This window comes from Columba livia, chromosome 5 (assembly GCF_036013475.1).
Source record: "Columba livia isolate bColLiv1 breed racing homer chromosome 5, bColLiv1.pat.W.v2, whole genome shotgun sequence".
Lineage (NCBI taxonomy): Eukaryota > Metazoa > Chordata > Aves > Columbiformes > Columbidae > Columba > Columba livia.
This window is the reverse complement of record NC_088606.1, coordinates 66,796,040-66,816,955: the sequence shown is the minus strand read 5'-3', so window position 1 is coordinate 66,816,955 and position 20,916 is coordinate 66,796,040. Positions and strand designations below refer to the sequence as shown.

The window sequence follows — 20,916 nt, the reverse complement described above, 5'->3', positions numbered from 1 at the left end:
CTATCTCTTTTTGATTATCATGTGCCTACAGCATTTATTGTAGGAAAGTTTGCGTGATCTAATACCTAAGAATAGGCAAAAAAATTTGGATCCTGCTTCCTTGTAGCTGATCATGTGTGTCTCTGGTAGGCTGAGCTTCCTCCTCTTCCAGCTCCCTCTGTAAAAAACTATAAATTATGTTTGCCTGTTGTTGATCTTGTTGGTCCATAGAATTTTCTAAAAGTAACTCTGGGCTTGTCCATCAGCGCCTGTGGATCTGGCCGTGTCAGACCTTTCTGAGCCATCCATGTTGCAGACATGCCAAGTTTTACATGTTGCCTGAGTTTACTGATGCATTATTTTATCCCAAATGTGAGTACAAACAAATTTCCATCAGCAGAAGCACACAGACTGTACCCATCTGACTCTGCTGGTGAAAATCCAGTAAAACGCCAGTGAATTCCAGAGCTGATGTAGCATTCGTCAGCTGCCAACAGTGAGGTTTGAGGCTTGCCAGTTTGATGGAAATTCACAGCTCTTCAGCTGGAAAAGCTGTGGACACCGCAAGAAGCCAACTCGCAATCACACAAGGGGCCACCTCATAAGAAAAAGCTTCGTTCTCTTTTCCATACACAGTGACCTAGAGGGTTTTTTTTCTACTTTCAACAGGAGTCTTCCCATTGTATCTGTTACCTGACACGATCCAGAGCCCATGGATAAACATCCAACTTGTATTTTTCAGTAGGATCGAGCAAGAGAGATGGACCAGTGCCTTCTCTCCTGTGCCGCCTTAGCTGGGCAGGAGGAAGGAGCTGAGTTATCTGCTTGGGTTTTCTCTCTGTAAAGTATTTACAATGCCTGCTCTGAAACATTATTTATTGGGAAAGGATTAAAAATGCATCTGATACTGCCGGAAGAAAAGATTGTAGTGCTTTCATGCTGTTTTTCTAGTGCCGTTTGCTCAAATGATATATTCTTCCAATATTTGAGCTATTGCTTTAAATCATCATTAGTTGGAACACTTGATATTTTTTATCTTGTGGTGTATAATCCAAATTTACTCTGGCTTGCATGGAAACCAGAGATGGGTCTAAACTAATAGTTCCTGACAGAGTGTCAAAATCCTGTCCAGGCGTCCCTGGATTCAATAGTGATCAAGTTTGTATCTTGGCTCTTAGATTCCCAAACTCATGCTCAGACCAGATGGAGCAGAGCAGTGGCCTTATGACCTTCTGTTACCTTTCATACTTTGTAAAATTCAGTGCGTCTGCATTTACATCAGAGACCTGCATTGACTTCTACTGAGAGAAAAATAATCTCCAAGTAGTTAGTGCAAAGCACTGATTTCCAGAGCCTTCTGGTGCAGTTTCTCTGTCAAGAACCTTGCAGTGGTTGAAGCAAATATTTCTAAATCCCCAGTGACCGTGTGATGAAGGTTGCCTCCTCATCACATTTTCTAAAGTTCACATTTTGAAAAAAGCATTACTTTGATCTTCCTTTTTACTTGATGATCTATGGGTGCATCATTAGAAATAATTAGCGCCTTCAGCTCTTTCCCTCACGGTTAGCTGCTTTCTTCCCCTGAGTTCAGAGGAACGCCTGGCACAACTAAATCTTCATTCTGAAATTGCACAAGATGGGAGCGATTTGTTCGCATGGATCGAATTTACGCAACGATATCAATTCATGTTAAAGAGAGTATTAACATCCTGGTTATTAACGTGAATTGCCTCTGGGTTAAACGGGCATCAAACTGGCAGGGAAGGAAGGGAAGTCAGGAATAACCTGCAGCTCCTGCTGCTCAGATCTGCGTTTGCTTGAGCTGCATCCTCAGCATCCCAGAGAATTATCACTGCTTGCAGAGCTATTAAGGCTTTTCAAGACAAATCTTTTCTCCAGATGGATGTTTCCAGACTCTCATTCATCTGTCATGAGGCTTTTTCCCCCCCTCTACTCCCTTTAACTGCAGGTTTATGGAATTTTATTAAGTGCAATAGCTACATCATTGTCTGCCTTTTAGATTTATCTGTGGCCTAGCCTTTCCTCATTCGACTTTAATATATTTGTGTCTGAATTCTTTTATTTTACAGCCATATCCCGTTGTTACCATGCCACGTCAGGAGCAGAACTTGATCCACTTAGTTTCAATGACCTTAGTCTTTGAAAAGGCCTGAAATAAAATAAGTTCTGCAATCTCTTGTCTGAGAGACCTTAATAAGTTTATATTCTGTCAGAACTGCCTTGCCAGTCAAAAATAGGTATATAGGAATAATAAAAGTAAGTGATTTGCTTTTAGAATAATGCTGTAATCATACATTCATGTTTAACGGTACTTAAATCCACTCAGAGCATCCATGAAGTCAATGGGGTGATTACAGAAAGATGTGGTGGTGACCGTATTCCCCTTGCAATAGTCCCATTGATTTTTATTTCGTTCTTTTTCTCCCCCAGAGCTGTTTTAATCTGAATATACTGATGAAATATAGGGAAACAGAAAGAAACCTTACATTGAACTGTGCCGCTCTGGCATTGCTTGTTCAGAGTGGACATAAAAATGTGCCCCTCTTTGTTTTGAAGGGGAAAAATAAGTTATTTTCTGTAATGAAAGATTAATTTAGTCGATTTATTAGAAGAATAAGAAGGCTATAAACAGATAAGATCAGCTCCCTTCACCAGCAGTAAGGAGAGAAGCAGGTACGGTGTATTTTTGCCTGTTTCAGGCTTAATCATGATTTGAAGATATTCATTCACTGGGAAGATGGAGTGAATGGCCCTATTCCAGAGGCCAATAATCCACAATCAACATGTATCTATTGACTCAAATTGCCTGTTAATTGTCAGTGCTGTTCCTGACCTTGGGCAGGATCATGTATTTGTTGAGCCCAGCCTAAGTAGCTGCGATATATTTAATATCTTCCACAGCTCTGAGAATTGAGAACATATATTATTAAAGAGGAGGAGTCAGTAGCGTTGTCACACTTGTGCCGTGCAGCTTTCACCTCCCTTTTCTTTATGGTGACATCTCAGCACATGGTACAGCAGTAACATCTAAAATAAAACAAACCACAAACACTTAGAAACTGCCAATTTTATCAAAAGTCAGATCCTGTGCTATGGGAACTCCTGCACATGTGTTCCTGGTACCCAAACTGAGATGAAATATTTGGGGTTTTTTTGGTTATTACTCCAAATAACCTGTGGATGCTCTGAGCACTATAGCATTGGGTATGTGAAGTGAATTAAAACCAAGTCACATTAAAGTCTATAGGTGACAACCAGTAGCGATGTTTGCATTCCTAGAAATATTCCTGCCTTTGCCTGGCATGATCTGTTGAGGTATTTCTAAGTCTCTTCTTTTTGTTGTTTTAATTGTTCGTTTCTTTATAGTTCAAACGTTGCAGAATTGGAATGTGAGGGGTGACCTTGGCAGTAGCGAAGGGATTTAATTGCAAACCCCGAGGATCGAATTTATCCACGTAGAACTGCTGAAACTGCCAATGCAGTCTACTCTGAATTAGGTGGTTTTTTCTCCTGTCTTTTATGTTGTTCATATAAACACACACTGCTTAATTATTTTCTTAGCTTGGTGTGTCTCGCACCTGGGACAAACTAGCCTTTCTCCCATTTTACTAGCTGTAAGCAATTTGTAGTGGTGGTGGAGTGTTTCCAAAGCAGCCTGTATCTTCTGATCTCTCTGTATTGGAGCAGGGGTGTGGTGCAAACACGGATTATTTAAATTCTCCGCAAAACTGCAAGGAGAAGAATCTCACTGTGTGCAGAATTGACTGACTTGGCACCCAGGGAAAGAATTGCAGGTAAAAAAGAGCACACAGTGAAACAAAAATCTGATGGTAATGGCTATATGTGAATCCATGTGACTAAAGGGGTCTTAGACTGTCTTGAAACCTTGCTGCTGTGCTTCTACTTACAGTATTTGCCCCTTAAAGTTGTTTTACCTGTGTCAGCCTGGTAAATAAGTTCCCAATCACCCATAAGCATCAATATGTTGTTTCCTAGAACGGGCTCTTCAGGCGGTAGTTGATCCTCACCCCATACCTATAGGAATTAATAAGACATTTGACAGTCTATCCTGTCAATTACAAAACTTTTGTTTGAAAACCACAGTTTTTTGCTTTCACAGACATTTCCCAGCAGACCTCAGTGCTGCTGGAAACCCCTAGAAAGCCTTTCTTTGACCTAAGCCATTTCTAGCAAATACCCCCTATTTGTAAAAATGCTTGAAAACTAGATAGATGATCTTTGTCTGTCTCGTTTAGCAACAAAGAGATTGTACCCACTGTGCATGTGTGTGTGCAATATATATATATATATATATACGCACACCTGCAATTGCTATAACCACAGCTACAGTAATTACTGTAACTACTGTAAAGATGTCCAGGGTGAGTTCTTGGCTTCAGCTCTTGCGTTTCCATCTGTTCAGATAAAAAAGAAGGTGCAGGAAAATGAGAGCCTGGCAACTTCTCTGCCTGGATTCTCCGGGCTGGTACCAACAGAAATCTCCAGTGCCTGTAGGTACCTGCATTGTGTTTATTGTTTGCTGTTGCATGATGAGAAGACTAAGCAGCGAGCCAGCATCAAAAATGAAGGAAAAATAATCCAGGGAAACTTAGAACAAAATCATTACAGCATGTGCTACTAAAAAAGCATTAAAAATTAATAAGACAAGGTCTCCTGGATTCTTTTTTCACCTTTAGGCATTGCCCATTGAAATAGTAGAGGACTGACTGAGAGTTTAAATTTCTCTTCTTGGCTCTGGCTGCTTCGCTGTCATTTAATATCAGCCTGTCTCCATTTTTCTTAGGCATAGTTCCTTAAAGACAATATTGTGATACCAACATAGTGCTCTTGTAGCACACATAAGTAAAAAGCAGTAACTCCGTGGATGAAAGGTCCTGAGCATATTGCAAACAACGACGATGGTAACAAGCCAACAAGTTTCTCCTTGTTCAGCAATGGCTGTTTCCAATTGAAGTTAATATTATTTCCTATTGGGCTGAATTACAGACCTTCGCTTGCAGAACTTGCTGGTTTCCTGAGGAAGGAGTTACCCGGTGCTTTAACAAAGGCCACACTAAATAAAGACACAAATCCGAGCTTTTGCTGGCAGGTTGTTGGGGTTTTTGCTCTGATTGTTCCTGACATCTTTGTAACCGAGAGCTAAGAGCTCAGCTCTCCTGAAGAGTAAATGTTTCTGGCTATAATTTATGATAATGGCAACAATCATTCTTTCTCTTTGACCTTGTGGAGATTAGAAACTAAGCTTTCCCCGGGGTAATCCTAGGTTGGTATGTCTCTGCTTTGTTTCCATTTTAAAGCAAACCCCAGCAGTTTGCACTTTTCTCATCCTATACGTACGAGTGCATGTACTGCCGTGACCTGGTGGTCACACACCAGCTAAACTGCTCTGTTTTCATCACATGTTTTTACAGTAAACGCTGAACCGGCTGTTTTAAAGAGCATGTCTGCTCTGCAAGACAAATCCTATTCAAATGAGTTGCATGTCTGGGCTGATTCAGCTCTGGTCCGTGGATTCTTCTGGGGCTAAACAACCTTGTGTTGATCCGACGCCGGTCTAACGTGTTTGCTTTGAGAGGAAAGAGCCCGAGCTGTGTTTTGTTCCTACTGCTTATCGGTGTAAATCAGGAGCAATGCTGCTGAAAGGGGAACTTTCAGTCTGGAGTCCAGTTCCACTGAAGAGTTTGTACTTGAAGTTCTTTCTTCCATGGGTTAGAACCCACGATAATAATGGCTAGAGGATAGAGGGGGGAGACAGAAGCTGTAAGTTTTGATTCCTGGGCTTGCTGGAAAACTCTCTGCTGCTGCTCTAAGGATCTCAGCCATTCCTCACCTCTTCGCCTTCCTTCAGAAATGCAAAAGATCCTTCCAGAGAAACCCGGGGTCCTTCTGAGACCTTCAGAAGTGCCAGGATTTCTCAGCAGAAAAGGATGAGTTGCCCATGGAGCAGTACTAAGAGAAGATGGTTAAGCTAAGAGTTGAAAGGAATGTAAGGACATTAGCATGAAATTATAACAGGACTGATATAACCTGCTCAGAATGTATCTTCTTGTAATTATCTTGCTTCCAGCATCCAGACTGTGTGATTAAGTTACCTGCACCATGATGGGTAGTTGGGACTCAGGTCCCTCTTGTGGCTGCCAAATTCTCCTCTGAAGAGTCGGTGCATTAGAACATCCCAGAAACGCGTGTTGCTTCAATGACTTTCCATCTGGGTACCCCCTTCTTCCTTATTCAAGAAGTCACAGTAGTTTAATTAACTCACTTTGGAAGCTCTTTTTGTCTGCTAAACTCTCTGTGTTGAGACTAAATATGGAGTAAGAGGCCAAACTAACTTAATCTGGAGGTACATGTAGAAAAGGCATTCGCCCCAGGATAGTGGTTGTGTTACACTTTTAGCTATTTACGGTTTTATTCGCATAGTCAGGGCTTAGAGGTACCTGCCGTGAAGAAAGGCAAATGAAAACTAGTTTATTTCTCAGATAATTTAGCTTCTCCTGTTTTCTTTGAGGTAAAAACTCTGGGAAGAAAGATACCTGTTTCCCGTGTTTCGTGTACATCCTAGTGATTACTCTTTCTTTGTGTTTGGAATGCAGAGCACTGGGTGTTGATAGAAAGGTTTATTCAAGCAACAGGTAATGAAGTGTAGAGCAGACGAAGAATCTGAACGATATTTTTCTCAACAAGCTGAAAAATAATAGTTGTGCGCATTGCATGTGGTGATAGAAGTGATGTGTGTTTAACTTTGCCATTTTTAACATACCGCTCATCGAGGCTTCTGGGGTTTTACATCTGCTTTCTGGCAGCAGAATTTTAGTGGGGCTGAAAATAAAAATATCCTTGTAATTAGGTATTAGAAACAAAAATTATCATTTTGTCATGCTGGTAATTAGCTGGAGCTTAGAGCCCTGTGTTCCTGTAGTAACCACAGGGCTGCACCCTCTGCAATGGCCACAGAGAAGCAGGTTGGACCTGTTGCAAGAACAGGTTTTAGCTCTATTCTCTTAACTCCCATTAGAATATTTATCTAACCTATTAATACAGGCTATTTAAGTGTGCCTTTTTAGAGAGAGAGATGGGGTAACAGATAACCTTGATACAGAGAGTTATATGACAGTTGGGATTTTTTAATTACCTCTTGTCGTGGGGCTAAGCAAACCATGCTAGTGTTTTATTCCATCACTTGCAAACTCGGCATAAAATCTGCAACTCCATAGTTCAGAGTACATGAGATATAAACCTTTGCTTTCTAAGAGAAAGCGACACCGTTTTTATAGTTCAGTAGAGATGTCAGGAGGCTGCTACTACGCAAGGTGGTAAAATCTTAACTCGACACAGTGTCCTGTCTGTATTGTTCTTGATTAGACCAAACTTATCTGCTGAAAAATCTCCTGTAGGTATATACTGAGGTATTGGAAGATGATATTATTTGAAATTCACTGGAAGTTTCTACACTATAACAGTCAAAGCAAGAAAGGGTTCAGCAATAGTGCCAGCAGAGCCAAGTGACTGTGCTGAAAGCAGAGTTAATAGCTGGAATTTGTGGCATCTGCTCAGACGCTCCAAATGTTGAAATTTAATTCATGCGGACTCTAAATTTAGGATATTTGGAAACTGAAAGAATTTGGGCTTAGTCCGCCCATCAGAATCCCATGTTTAAGAAGTGACATCTGCCATTTGTAGTTCATCCATATCCATTGATGTGACCATAAAAATCACAGTGATAGGATAAAAAACATTTTGAAATGAGGAGATTTCACAATATTAAACACAAAACAACAGAGGACATTTCTAGTCTGGCATAGAAGGGCTGACTTCATCTCACCCGGTGTTTTCCTTAAGTTCAGGACATTTCTGTTGGTTATAGCTCTCATATCGATACACTTACCTGGCACTATTTATTTAATGATCTAAGGCAAAGCGCAGACATATAACACATTGTGCTTTCCAGTAAAAAACAGAAACACATTCATTCACCATTGGTACCAAACATCTTTGAGTGAAACAGAACCTTCTTCATTTCTGCACAGTTGCTCTTCTCAATATTTTAGACAAAAACTAAGGAATGAAACAGAAGCTCCTTGAAGATGTAGGTGAAATATGTTCATTGAGCAGCTTGCCATTAGGACAAAGTGATGTTCTATCGCTAAATAATAGTAAAAAAAATGCCATCCTGGTATCTATTTTATCCAGCAGTGAAGTTACTCCTCCTTCTAATCCATCATTAATGACAGATCTTACGTGTCTTAGAGAGAAGATGCTCCCTATTCACTCACAAATGTTACACCCCATGGGCTTGATTGCCATTTATTCAAGAAAACGGACTCGTAAATTTTGATTGTAATACAGCAGCCTGAAGCTGGGTTGTGCAATTACGCTGTTGGATGGAGCGGGTACCTGATTTCAGTGCGCGTGTTACGTTATTGTACCTGGGAGCTCCAAAATCAGCTCTTTTCATCCCTCTGCATTGCTGTGTTCCTCATGTCTTTGTGCTAAATTGGTTTCTGGAACTTTTCAGAATCCAGGAATGTGAAAAACTGAAAGATTACTTAGATTTTTATGAAAACACTGATGTCAGCATCAGGTGAGATGGATGTTAAGAGAAGGACACGGTCACAGTGGTGTGATATGGCACGGAAGTGTAACATCAGTCAAGCAATTAGAAAAAGAGAGGTTTCATCAACTTTTTCTTAGCCCTGAAAACGAAAGAGTCATCTTTTAGCATTGAAATAGCCTCTAGATACCATTATTTTCTGCTTGGAAATTTCTCTTTTGAAATATTAATTAGGTTTTGGCTTGTGCTGCAAGGTACATGGGAAATGTTTCCCTGGTTGTTGTGAAAACCCTTTGCTTTGCTGAGGATTGTCGTCGTTTAGCCGAACAAACTTTTGCAGTTATAATTAAACAGTTTTCAGCATTCCAGAACTGTGCAAAAATATTTATCTTTCTGGCTTTTTGTGCACACATTTGTAACTCGGGAGCTTCAGGCAATTTTCATCAACACGGCAACGCTCTGCCTGCAGAATTTTGCAACTGGGCCTTGAAAATCAGTTCTACGATTGAATCTGGCAGATTGGTTTTGGCTTGAGAATCGGCGTATGTTTCTAACATATGCACATTGGCAAATCAGATTGAAGTCATAACCAAGAGGCCTGTTATCTCAATCCTCCTGGTGCTTTGGGAGTTAAGTATAATGGCAAAAAAAAAGGATGAAGGAGGAGTCTCAGCACCAGGTAGTGAGGAATCACACTGATAAATCTGCTTGAAGATAGCAATGTGCCTTTTTACTTTTATTTCTTTAATGTGCCAGCGTAGCTGCTGGAATGAACCGTAGGAGTTACCTCTCGGTTTTTCTGCCCACAGGATCAAGGCTGATTAATCCAAGAATAGCAGACAGCCCGTTCTGGCTCTCTGCCTGTGTTTATCTCTGCCTATCACATAGCATGCTGCTACAGGCTCATTTCTTTAATGCCTGTAGTTTGTATTTGCGTCCTGCTCCAAAATGTGCCGGGGTTTTCCTTTTGCAGGAGAAATTGTCGCATATGGCAAAGTTTCCCCTTGGTTCTTGGTATCAGCCTCCACGTATCAAACTGGTTTGGGGGGAACCAGACGTGCCAGCCATTGCTTATTTTCCATTAGCCAGTGATGCTCATAAAATAAATGAAAAAGTAGCAGTATTTAAAACTAGTATTTAAAACAAGGGACTTTTGGGGATTTTCCACGTGAGTTGATTTTGGAGGACAGTTATAAGTTAGAGGCAGTTTGCGACTTGCTGCGTAACTCAGCACAAGCATGTTTGCGCTTTGAGAAACTTACACAAGGAAGAATGACAATTTCTGAGGGGCGTGAAGATGCAAAGTGTCCTTTCTGTGGGTCTGGGCAGAGCTGAGCGGACACAGGTTCCTTCAGAGCGACTGCTGGGAGAGGGCTGGGATGTGGTCAGGTCTTGTATGGAAAGCACTGGGTCATAGAATAATTTGGGTTGGAAAAGACCTTTAAGATCATCAAGTTCAACTGTTAACCAAACACTGCCAAGTCCACCACTGCCCCATGTCCCTGAGAACCTCACCTCCATGTGTGTCCAACCCTCCAGGGATGGTGACTCCAGCACTGCCCTGGGCAGCCTGTTCCAATGCCCCACAGCCCTTTGGGGAAGAAATTGTTCCCCAGATCCAACCTCAACCTCCCCTGGCGCAACTTGAGGCTGTTTCTTTGTGTTCCTGTCTCCCCTCAGCTCCTGTTCTCCAGCTGAACCCCCCGTTCCCATCACACTTGTGCTCCAGCCCCTCACCAGCTCCATTCCCTTCTCTCAACTCGCTCCATCACCTCAAGGGCTTTCTTGTTGTGAGGGGGCCCAAAACTGAACCCAGGATTCGAGGTGAAACCTTATAAAATGGAATGCTTGCAAACCAGGGTAGTCACCTTTTCATAAGAGCTGGGAAAGGCTTAACAGATCCCATGGAAATGACCCCTGTTTCTGTGGTGGGAAGAGCTTGTGTCTCAGTGACCACGTGAAGATGCTCTTGGCTGGTCAGAGGTGGGATTTGAGACCCGGGTCCTTCAGATGAGATCTGTAGAACTGTCCTGTGCAAGTCTGGTGGTACAGGCTGACACACACAGGTCACCGGTTAGTGCTGTTTTCTCTGTCTAATTCAGCAGATGTGACAAGAAGTCAAGTCCTCATAGTTGCATCTGCTCTTCTTGCGCATGATTTAAACATACAGCTGTGTGTTCGCTGAGGTCAAGGCCTTAGGGAGGTTCGGAGTCATGCAAGAGCAGCTCGTCTCCCAGATTGTTTGCAGCCATCTTCAGCTGATGGAGAATTTTAGGGTGTCGAGGAGCTGGGAGCAGCGAGAGGAGCACGATCGGTGGTTTCCCTTCCTCCGCGGTTGCTCTGTTGAGGTGGGTGCTCGCGGTGCCCGCCCGGGATCAAACAGCTCTGTGTGCATCTGGGGGAGCAGATGGGACCCGGTCACATCCTTGATCACATAACCACGGCCATATTGTTGTGCTTAAAACTATCGTGTACATCTATCTGACGCTTATCATCAGCTCTATACAATTTGAGTTGGTTTTAATTATTTTCTGTCTTTCTAGAAGCCATGAGTCCCTTCTGCCGCAGCATACAGATGTTACAAATATGTTTTTCTAATGAGACACATAGCACATTCCAGAGCAGCACAGGGACTTGTTTCCAGCCTGAAACCAGAATATTTTCCCTGTTGTTAAAACAAAGTTAGCAAAATGCGATTATAACAAATAAACCACAGACTTGAGGGTCCTTTTTGAGATTCATAGCGAGTTCCTAATTATTACTTAATGGATTTTTTTTTTTTTAGTGAGCTTGAATTTAGTTTTTACTTTGATTTTCAGTTAACCTGTCTCATGCTGCACCTTATTTCTCAGTGCGGTTTGCAGACAGGGCTGGAAAAGATGCTATTTCTGTCTGTGGTTACCAGGATTGCCACGGAGGATCGGACCTGCCAGTTCTAAATTTAAACTATTCTTGTACCATTTCATATTCTATAAGCAGAGGAAACTGTGAAGGCAGATTCAATGGAGAAAGGATCCCAATAAATGTAATATTATCCAGATGTTTTTCATTCCATTAGCGTCTGGCTGAAGGATAACTTGCCAAACTGTGGAAGCTGGTGTATGGCGTATCCAAGCCAAGACCTTAGTAACTTGATAATGATCCACTAAAATTTGAGAACACTTATCTCCTAAGATGTGACCCCGTCATCGTTTCAAGGGATTTCAGAAGAAACGTTTCTTTTCGGGCCAGTTGGCTGTGATTGAATTTGTTCTTCCTTTTCTATGAAGATCTGGGACCGTCTGCTTTGAAAGACACGTGGCATTTGTTGAGATGATCCTTGAATCGGATCCAGCGTGGTACTCTCTGTTCTCTGCACATGTGGGAGGGTTTGGAAAATTCAGGAAAAATATTTTAAATCCAAGAGGAATGGCTCCTGACTTAAGCTGGTTGTGTTTTGGAGCAAAGATTTTGTATTTTCTTTAAATCATAATTTCTCTCATTGTTTTATTCACATATAATTGCATACTCTGGGAGAGTTTTTCCCCTGCAACTTAGGAGTTCAGTGTTTGAGAATCCGAACTGTAAGTGTGCTGCCGTTCTCCACATCAACGTGACACGGTTTAGATTTTGGGTGCTCTGTCTTGCTTCAGTCTTTTCCCTTCTCTGACTTCTGAGACTTCACACTTGTTTTCTTTTTGACTTTTTTGCCATCCTTGGGGTTTTTCCAGTTCGGTGTAAAGTTCAAACAAGGCAGCTTCTCCTGGCCACCCTCCTATAGGATTCACCATTGTGTTGCTGATTATTCCCATCAATTCAGCCATCGCTCCCAGTATTCCTGCTGGTCACATAACTCCCTTCCCTGTGTGCACATGTGCAAAACGGCTTTTAAACTTATTCCCAACTGAGCTGTAGCTTTTTATAGCTGTTTTAATTTGCTTTGTGTTACTGACTTTGAGCTCTATAATTTTAGGGTAAAATGGGACTGAACCATAGAGTTTGGTTCCAGCATTAAACCCAAACATCAGCTCACTGCACTGCAAGCCTGTCTTTTTCAGTCCTTTGCAAAAGAACCTGCAACGATCTCTAAATATTTGGGATTATTATCTGCATGTAGCCTCTCTGTACTTACAGCAAATCAAATATTGGCACTTTACTTACAGTAAATTGAATATTGTGGGCTACGCTGCTCTGACCATCAGCATTCTGATATTTACATGTGTTTCGTGGTGCTAAAGTTTGCAGGTGTTTAAAATGTCAGCAAATGAAGAGAAGGGTTGTTCCATCAAACCATTTAGGAGAATATGGGTGAGGCTGGATGGGACACTGTCCCTTGCAGGACCTGCCAAGAGGGACACAAATCCTGCCCTTCTCACCTGCTGCCATTAGGTCAATATTTTCCTTCCCGCTTTAGAAGAAGGAGATTCTTGTTTAGAAGAACAAGGTGTTTTTGTTGTCGATGTTGCTGTCACTGTTGGCTCCCTCTTTATTTTGCTGCAGCAAAACAGGAGGCTACGAAATATAGCCCAGGAGATGAGAGGTGGCTGTGGGGAAAATGTGTCTCTGAAAGCCAGGCTCCAAGTGCACTGTCCTACCATTAAACACAGAGGAAGAATACGATTTTCTAGCTCCTCTGGAGCTCTTTTCTTTTTCCATACAGTTCACCTCCCTCTGCCAAAAATGCCTTGGCCCCAGTGCTCTTAAAAATCCTCAGAAGAGCCCGTTTTGGGGACTAGTTTCTTTGTGCTGCATGAAAGTCTGTGATCCCACAGCGCATCCTCAAGGGCTGTCACACAGGATTCCCAGATGCCAATCACGTCCTAGGCCATTCTAATCAAATTAGTGTAGTATATTTTCCAGGAAAAAGTTACAACTTGCTATAAATTCTCTGCTAGGTGCCGCTGCTACTATCCTTCTTCATTGTTTCTAAATAAAACAAGGTGTTTTAGTTCAAGTGAGGGGCAAAAGCCCACAATTGGATCCAATCCCATTTTGCTCTCCACCGCTGTGTACTTTCCCATTTTATGTGTGGCATCACGCGAAGACGACTTCAAGAAATGAAACAAAGCAATGGTGACATTCTTTTTCGCAGAAATCTGAGAGTTTGTGTCCCTAGTGAACGACCGCTGTGAGTGCGACACGTTCCCAGGGCAGGATCACTTCGTGTGCAAAATTTAATGAGCTGCCAAATGCTTCTAAATGTCAGAAAGTCCAGAGGAAAACGCACAAGGCAGACAGAAATTAATTCTTTAGCTTGCAGCATCTCCCAGTTAATTTTCCATGAAGGTTTTTTCCCCTTCCCCTCCTCCAGTGTTCTTCAGACTGTGAAATGATCAACGTTTCCCTAGAGGCAGATGGACGCCCAGGTTAAGGGCCACAGGGATGAGAGTTGCATTTATATTCTAGGAAAAAAAGAATAATGGCATTTATTTCTAATGTGATGCAACCCAATGTTGGCGTTTTATTCAGCTGAACTGCATCTCTTCTGCTCGGATCATGCAATGATATCGCTTATCTGAGGTAGTGTCAGCAAGCAAAGTATGAAGAAAGGAAATAGCTGGATAAAAGAAGAATATGTACATTTTTGGGGGAAAAAGAGAAAGCCCACCCTCAAGCTAAAAATTTTTAAGAGAAGTCAAGCTTTTACAGCAAAATAGAAATTGAAGTTGTTAGAGTCGCTCCTGATAGAATAAAGATGTACCCAACTTGCACAGCAATGCCAGTGGTAGGTTTGGGATAAATTAGGATGGCAATATGAGGAAAACATCCTTCCTGATGTTTCTTTTTGCAATCCACAGTCTGCTCTCCTTCGGGCACAGGGTAATTAGGGGAGTTTTGAAGCCTTTGGGAAAATCTGTTGAGATGAAAAAAAACCAAAACAAAACAAAAAATGAAGAAACAAAAATATTTCTCCTTCCCATTCCTCCCAACCCGTGTTTTCCACATTCAAAGTCTGCTTGTGCATGCAGGCCATTTATAACCCTGGCACACCTCAGCTATTGACAGAGTGGAAATTTCTTCATGGTACGTGTTATTTCTGGTGTTTGCTGAGCTGCTCGGTGCTGTAACCATGACCAGGATTTGGCTCGTTACCTGATTAGATGATCGGAACTGTGCTGGATCAGCACAGTTCTCTGTCCATGAAGGTGTCAGGGAAACCTAAATAGCTCCTCTGTCCCAAAAGGTGGCACGTAAATCACTTGTAAAATGAGTTTTTCCATTGTTCCTGAGGTTTTCACCCCATTGCCTTTTGAGTATTTAGTTCTGGTACTTTTAGCCTAACTCTCTGTCTCAGGAGCTTTGAATCATAGAATAGTTTGGGTTGGAAGGGACTTTGAAAGCTCATCCAGTCCAAGCTCCCTGCAATGAGCAGGGACATCTTCATCCCCATTAGAGAAGCTCTGCTGAGTAATTAGAAAGTCTAAAGAATGAATTCAGGCTCCTCCCTTAAGTGTCTGAATTTAGAAGGTGTTAATGCCTCTGTTGTAGGGCAGATAAGTGTTGATGTTCTCTGATTTCCCAAATGCCTGGTGCGAATTGCTGCCCTTTCCATAGGGAAATCAGTCAAACTGAATTTCCTTTGCTCAAGGGGTTAAATTCATCCCATCCCATGGGTCTGGGTTAAAAGCCTAAATGGGCTGGGGGAGCCAAGCTGGGCTTCCAGAAAATCTTCCAACTGATGAGCTAGTGGGTAATTTTTGAAGCGATGAACCCTGATATTTAGATTGTTTGACATAGAAGTAAACTGGTAAAGCAGCAAGTGGATGTCCTGTTAAAAACACCCTTGCTGGCGCTCCTGGACCTCTGGTTTTGTAGATGCTGCTTCTGCTACTCAGGAGAAGGAGCAGAGAAAAATAGTGATAGTGCTCTTGTTTATAAAGAGATGATGGCAGCAGTTCAGAATGAGCTTTGCAAAATGGGAGCGGGTGGGGGACATACTTTAGACAGTGCAGTTATTCCACCCCGAAGGACGTTCAGAGTCATACAGAGGGAGTTCTGCTTGCAAATCCCATTATTGATGGACGGTTTCAAACGGGATCGGTGCTGCTCGCTCTTACTGTGTGCACACATATGGATGTGCAGCTTTGAAAATGCCTTTCATGGGTTCAGCTCCTTTCATTAATGCCAAAATAATTTTATATCTTCTGGTATATCTCTCTTTTTTCTTCGTAAAGGAATTGATACCTTCTCCCCTCAGTTATTTTCTTTCAAATGCTTAAGTGAAAAGGGCATTTATTTATTTATTTATTTATTTATTTATTTATTTATTTATTTATTTATTTATTTTACTCCAGCATTCATAAATTTGTTAGCGGAAAGGGGAAAGGTGGTTTCAATTACACTCCTGAGCCTTCCAGAAGGGCAGCAGGTATCCTTGGGGAAAAATCAAGCAAATAATAGATCAGTCTGAGAGGATGGGTGGATATGTTGTGTATGAGAGTGTTATGGCACCCATATATTATTGTCTAATCTCAGTGCTCTATGTTCATTCCTATAGCAGGAGTGAGCTAGTCCAAAAGGGCTGTTGTTGCTGTTGTTATTACCTTATTTATATTCCTTTATTGCCTTGCAACCCTTCATATCAAGCAAAACCTCACTGTGTTTGCTGGACAAATTAGAAACAGACAGATTGCTTTTCCACAAAATGCTCATAATTTGTACATTTATTCTTGCATAGAGATGTCTCCATGTTTAGCTCTTGTCTTTTTGATTCTACTCATTCCTCCTTAGTAAAACGGTTAACAGTAGAACACAGATCACAGAATCACAGCATGTCCTGAGTGGGAAGGGACCCACAAGGATCATTGAATCCAGCTCCTGTCCCTGCACAGGACATCCCCAAAATTCACACCATGTGTCTGAGCGCATTGTCCAGTCTCTTCTTGAATTCTTTTTGCAAATAATCCTAGTTTTGGGGGTACTCTGTGAACCATATGGGCCTGCCTGGGCATATACCGTCTGGGCAGACTAAAGGCATCTGAAAACAACTGGGTAAATATGAATTCAAGTATAATCATAGGATTATATACTAAAAGTAATAATGTTTTTATTTGTCTTAGACACATAAATATTAAAAATGTTTGACTTAGTTGTGGATGGACATGTTATGCCCTTGTAGGAAAAATCACCTAATTAATTTTAATTTTATTCAGACTACATACTTATGTAGTCTGAGTTCTAGTCTCATGCTGTAATGATAATTTTCTGTGAATTGTACAGAGAAGATATTGAGTCCCTATTCAGTGAGGACGACTCTTGAGAAGAGATGCATTAGAAAACACTCATGTTATAGGGGGCAGACATGTGGAGCTTGCTTCTCCAGGAGGAGTATTATTTAAAATGGAAGTTCTTAAAGTACATCTATTCCTACAAGGCAAAGGAAAATCAGGATAGATTGTAGCTGAGCTCTTAATGATTGCTTCTCTTTTGTTAGCTGTGGGTAGGAAGAGTACGTAAAGGGCTGCAAACAGGTGTTCATGATTCTCATTAGCAAAAATGGCACTGTGCAAATAAATTTCCATGCATCCTGCTAAGATGGGCTTTCTAATTAGTCCAGTTCTAACCAGTCCAGTCAATAACAGTAGAAGCAGGTCCCTTCGTTTCACTCTGGCCCTATTTCCCACCCAGTAAAATGCATTTCATGAAGCCAGCACATCCAGCACGACCCCATTTTGGGTACGAAGCGGTTCGGTAACTATGTCGAATTGTTTTTTTCCATATTTTCCAGCCCCTTCATGCTCCTGCCGCCGCTGATGGAGTGGATGAGAGTGGCCATCACGTACGCTGAGCACCGGCGCAGTTTGACTGTGGACAGTGATGATATCAGGCAGACGGCCCGACTGCTCCTCCCCGGGCTGGACTGCGAGCCCCGGCAGCTCAAGTACGTGCAATAAGCTTTATGAGCACCTGAAGTAATCAAAACTTCTTACTATATTCCCCGGGAGCCAGATCTCAAGGTACAGAATCACGCAATGTCAGGGGTTGAAGGGCCCTGGAAAGCTCACCCAGTGCAATCCCCCCATGGAGCAGGAACACCCAGATGAGGTTACACAGGAAGGTGTCCAGGCGGGTTGGAATGTCTGCACAGAAGGAGACTCCACAACCTCCCTGGGCAGCCTGGGCCAGGCTCTGCCACCCTCACCAGGAACAAGCTGCTTCTCATGTTTAAGTGGAACCTCTTGTGTTCCAGTTTGTACCCATTGCCCCTTGTCTTATCACTGGTTGTCACCGAGAAGAGCCTGGCTCCATCCTCCTGACACTCCCCCTTTCCATATTGATAACCATTAATAAGGTCCCCCCTCAGTCTCCTCTTGTCCAGCTCCAGAGCCCCAGCTCCCTCAGCCTTTCCTCACACGGGAGATGCTCCACTCCCTTCAGCATCTTGGTGGCTGCGCTGGACTCTCTCCAGCAGTTCCCTGTCCTGCTGGAACTGAGGGGCCACAACTGGACACAATATTCCAGGTGTGGTCTCCCCAGGGCAGAGCAGAGGGGCAGGAGAACCTCTCTGACCTACTGACCACCCCCTTTTAACCCACCCCGGGTACCATTGGCTTCCTGGCCACAAGGGCACAGTGCTGGCTCATGGTCATCCTGCTGTCCATACAGTTACCATACAGGCAATACATATTTAAGCTTTTAGTATTCCAAGAGATAAAGAAATTTTGGCCACAAGCTGCAGCTGGAGTAGGAAGATACTGTCTTGCCAAAAGTTACGTAGGAAGAATGAGGCAGAGACAGACTGAAACACAATTATTAGGCTTTTTATGCCCTAGCCTTAATTACGAGATTATTCTTTGCTTTTTGACATACTTTGATCAAAAGTATCTTTTAAAATCTTCCCCTCGCATATATATTGAACAGGGATTTATTATTAGCTGAGTTCATTAGCACATCATAGGTATTTTATTCAGTGTTTGTAGTTCTTTAGGTTGGTGCCATTAGCACTGGTTTTGATGTCAGAGTTACATCTTGAACTTTAGTACCAGGTGAATTCTTGTTTCTTGGGTGAATTCTGTCCCCCATATACCTTTGGGTTACATGAGTGGGTGGGACACATTAATAACAATAAATAATACTGTTATCATGCTCTTAAGTGATGAAATGATCACCCGAAAAGATAAAGATATGCCTTAGAATTATTTTTCATGAACAATAAAAGCAACAAGAGGCTTTTAATCAGGAGTCCGGGATCTGGTTTTGTTGCTTTTTACCTTCTCCTTCTGGCAGCCAAAAGCTCTTGCTTTTTACTACTTCTCTGTCTCCCCGTTTGTGAACTGAAGGGTTATTATTAAGCACAAAACCCAACGGGAACACTTTTCTTCTCCCTTTTCTCTGCCAGCGTATGTATGCTATGCGTCTACACACAGGCTGCTCTACCTTAAGTTTGGATGGTAGGTGTAGTGTAGGCAACTCAATAGGGGCTAAATTAATTTTACAGACGTGCCTAATGCTTGCCAAAACCTTTGAACAGTTGCACAGAAGACTAAACTAATCACAAGCCCTTCCAGTCAGTTTTATGGGGGTTTTTTTTCAGTCTCTCCGTTAGGAAGAATTCTGATTTCCAAATTGCATCCAAACCTTCTGCTTCAAAGGCGTCCCACGCTATATCTGTGCTGGATTTTTGTGCGCGTTCACACACAAAGCACAGCTAGTCCCTTACTTTATAGATTGTGTATGTTAAAATAATAATTTAAAAAAAAGGGCAGGGGTTTGGGTGTTTGGTTTTTGGGTGTTGGATTTTGCTGCTGACATAGGCTGAAAGGAGACACTTAGAGACAGGCTTTGTCAGAATGGGGTTTATCACAGTAACTTCAAATTGAAGCCATAATGACACAGATGTGAAATGAAGGGCTCAATACAAACCCAGAAAGCCCAAAATAATGTAAGAAATAAGTAAATAAAAGTGAGAAGCAGGTCAAAAGGGCCTCAGCCTCACTGGGATATTCAGGCAGAGGGCAATTCAGTTGCTGGGCTGTTGAGGGTTGGCAGTACTGGCCCAGGGAAGGAGTGTGATAGAGGTTTCCATTCAGTTTGTTGTTATTACAGAAGAAATGGCAATTTGGCAAGAAAACCAAGATCCTTTCACACCTTTTCCCTCACCGGACTGTTCCTCCATAGGGCCGTATGCTGTGTCCATTCCCTGCAGGCGAATCAACCTCTGCTTTAGAGCAACACATCATCTTTGTAGCAGAGGGCAAAAATCAAAGTTAAGCTTGATCAGGTCTTTGTTTTGAACTGTCTTGCCCGAGTTTCATTTCTGAAGGTCTAAGAATGTTCTGTGATGTGTAATGTAAGCAAAACAGCTTTGTGCTGCGTGAAAGATTTAAACTAACAGAAAAAGAAAACCATGAGGAGAGAGCAATGCCTTGTTTCCAGCATCCATCGTATGGTCCTTTAAAGAAGCTATTTGTATTTAGCCATTACAGCACATTTAGGGGAAAAGGAAATCTTGAATCTGGAGCCAGATTTATCCCTGGCTTGCTGTGTGACCGTCAGCAAATTGCAACTCGCTTTTCCCCATGAAGAAGTCATATAATGACAGTTCCTTGCAGCGGTGACGCATCAGGTAGAGTATGTTGAAATCCCTGAAAGAGAAGCTGTGTGGAAGAACAAGGTGCAATTAGTATAACCTGAAATTCAGACCTCTAATACCTCTTTTCTGACGCAGACTGCTCAGGCAGTAGAGTCTCCCACAACTGTTTGTGTCTTGGTGGACAAAGCCTTCTAATGCGATGCTCTCAGTTTGTTTGCCAATTTATAAGCATCTTAAGTAGGCACTTGTTGCTGGTTAAATGATAATACAAGTGGCGAAATGTGAGATTGCAAAGGACTGTGTTTCTTTTCCACCTATTTAAATATAGAGGCTGAGATTTCAATATTAAGCTAGTATCACACATTGCTTTTTTTTTTAAAAAATATTAATTTTCCTTGCTGCAGGCCAAATTTAAATCACTCACTACCTGTAGTTATAGTAGCAGTTACCGCCTATGAAACCCAAAGAGCACCAAGCTCCTGCTCCCTCTCCAATCCATCCCTTCCCAAACCGGGACTCCAGCCCTGTCCCTTTCTGAGGGCTCTGCACCCCATGATGTCTCTGTGTCACCTTTAGCTGATGCCCTGGGCACAGCTGGACGTGCACAGCTGGAAAGCCCAGCATTTACCCAGGGAAGCGTGCGAGCGTTCACCTCTCCCCTCCGCAGAATAACAGCTCGCACACGGAAAACCCGCTGTGGTTACAGCTGCTGCACAGCGGTTGTGCACGTGTGAGATTCTTTTCCTGCTTCTTCTTCTCCTTTATTATATTATACGAAGTCCACATAATAATGATATTATGATATTATGATGCCATACCAATCACCTCAGTC

The 20,916-nt window shown here is 42.3% G+C and overlaps 1 protein-coding gene across 2 annotated transcripts in view; it reads left to right on the top strand.

Moving 5' to 3' along the window:
• Positions 1 to 20,916, top strand: part of ABTB2 (ankyrin repeat and BTB domain containing 2) — a 122,546-nt gene that overhangs the window by 80,993 nt on the left and 20,637 nt on the right. For both annotated transcript variants that reach the window (XM_005511043.3, XM_021299209.2), the window contains exon 4: positions 17,280 to 17,432. In XM_005511043.3, the coding sequence (XP_005511100.2) occupies positions 17,280 to 17,432 (153 nt within the window). The remainder of the gene's footprint in view (positions 1 to 17,279; positions 17,433 to 20,916) is intronic.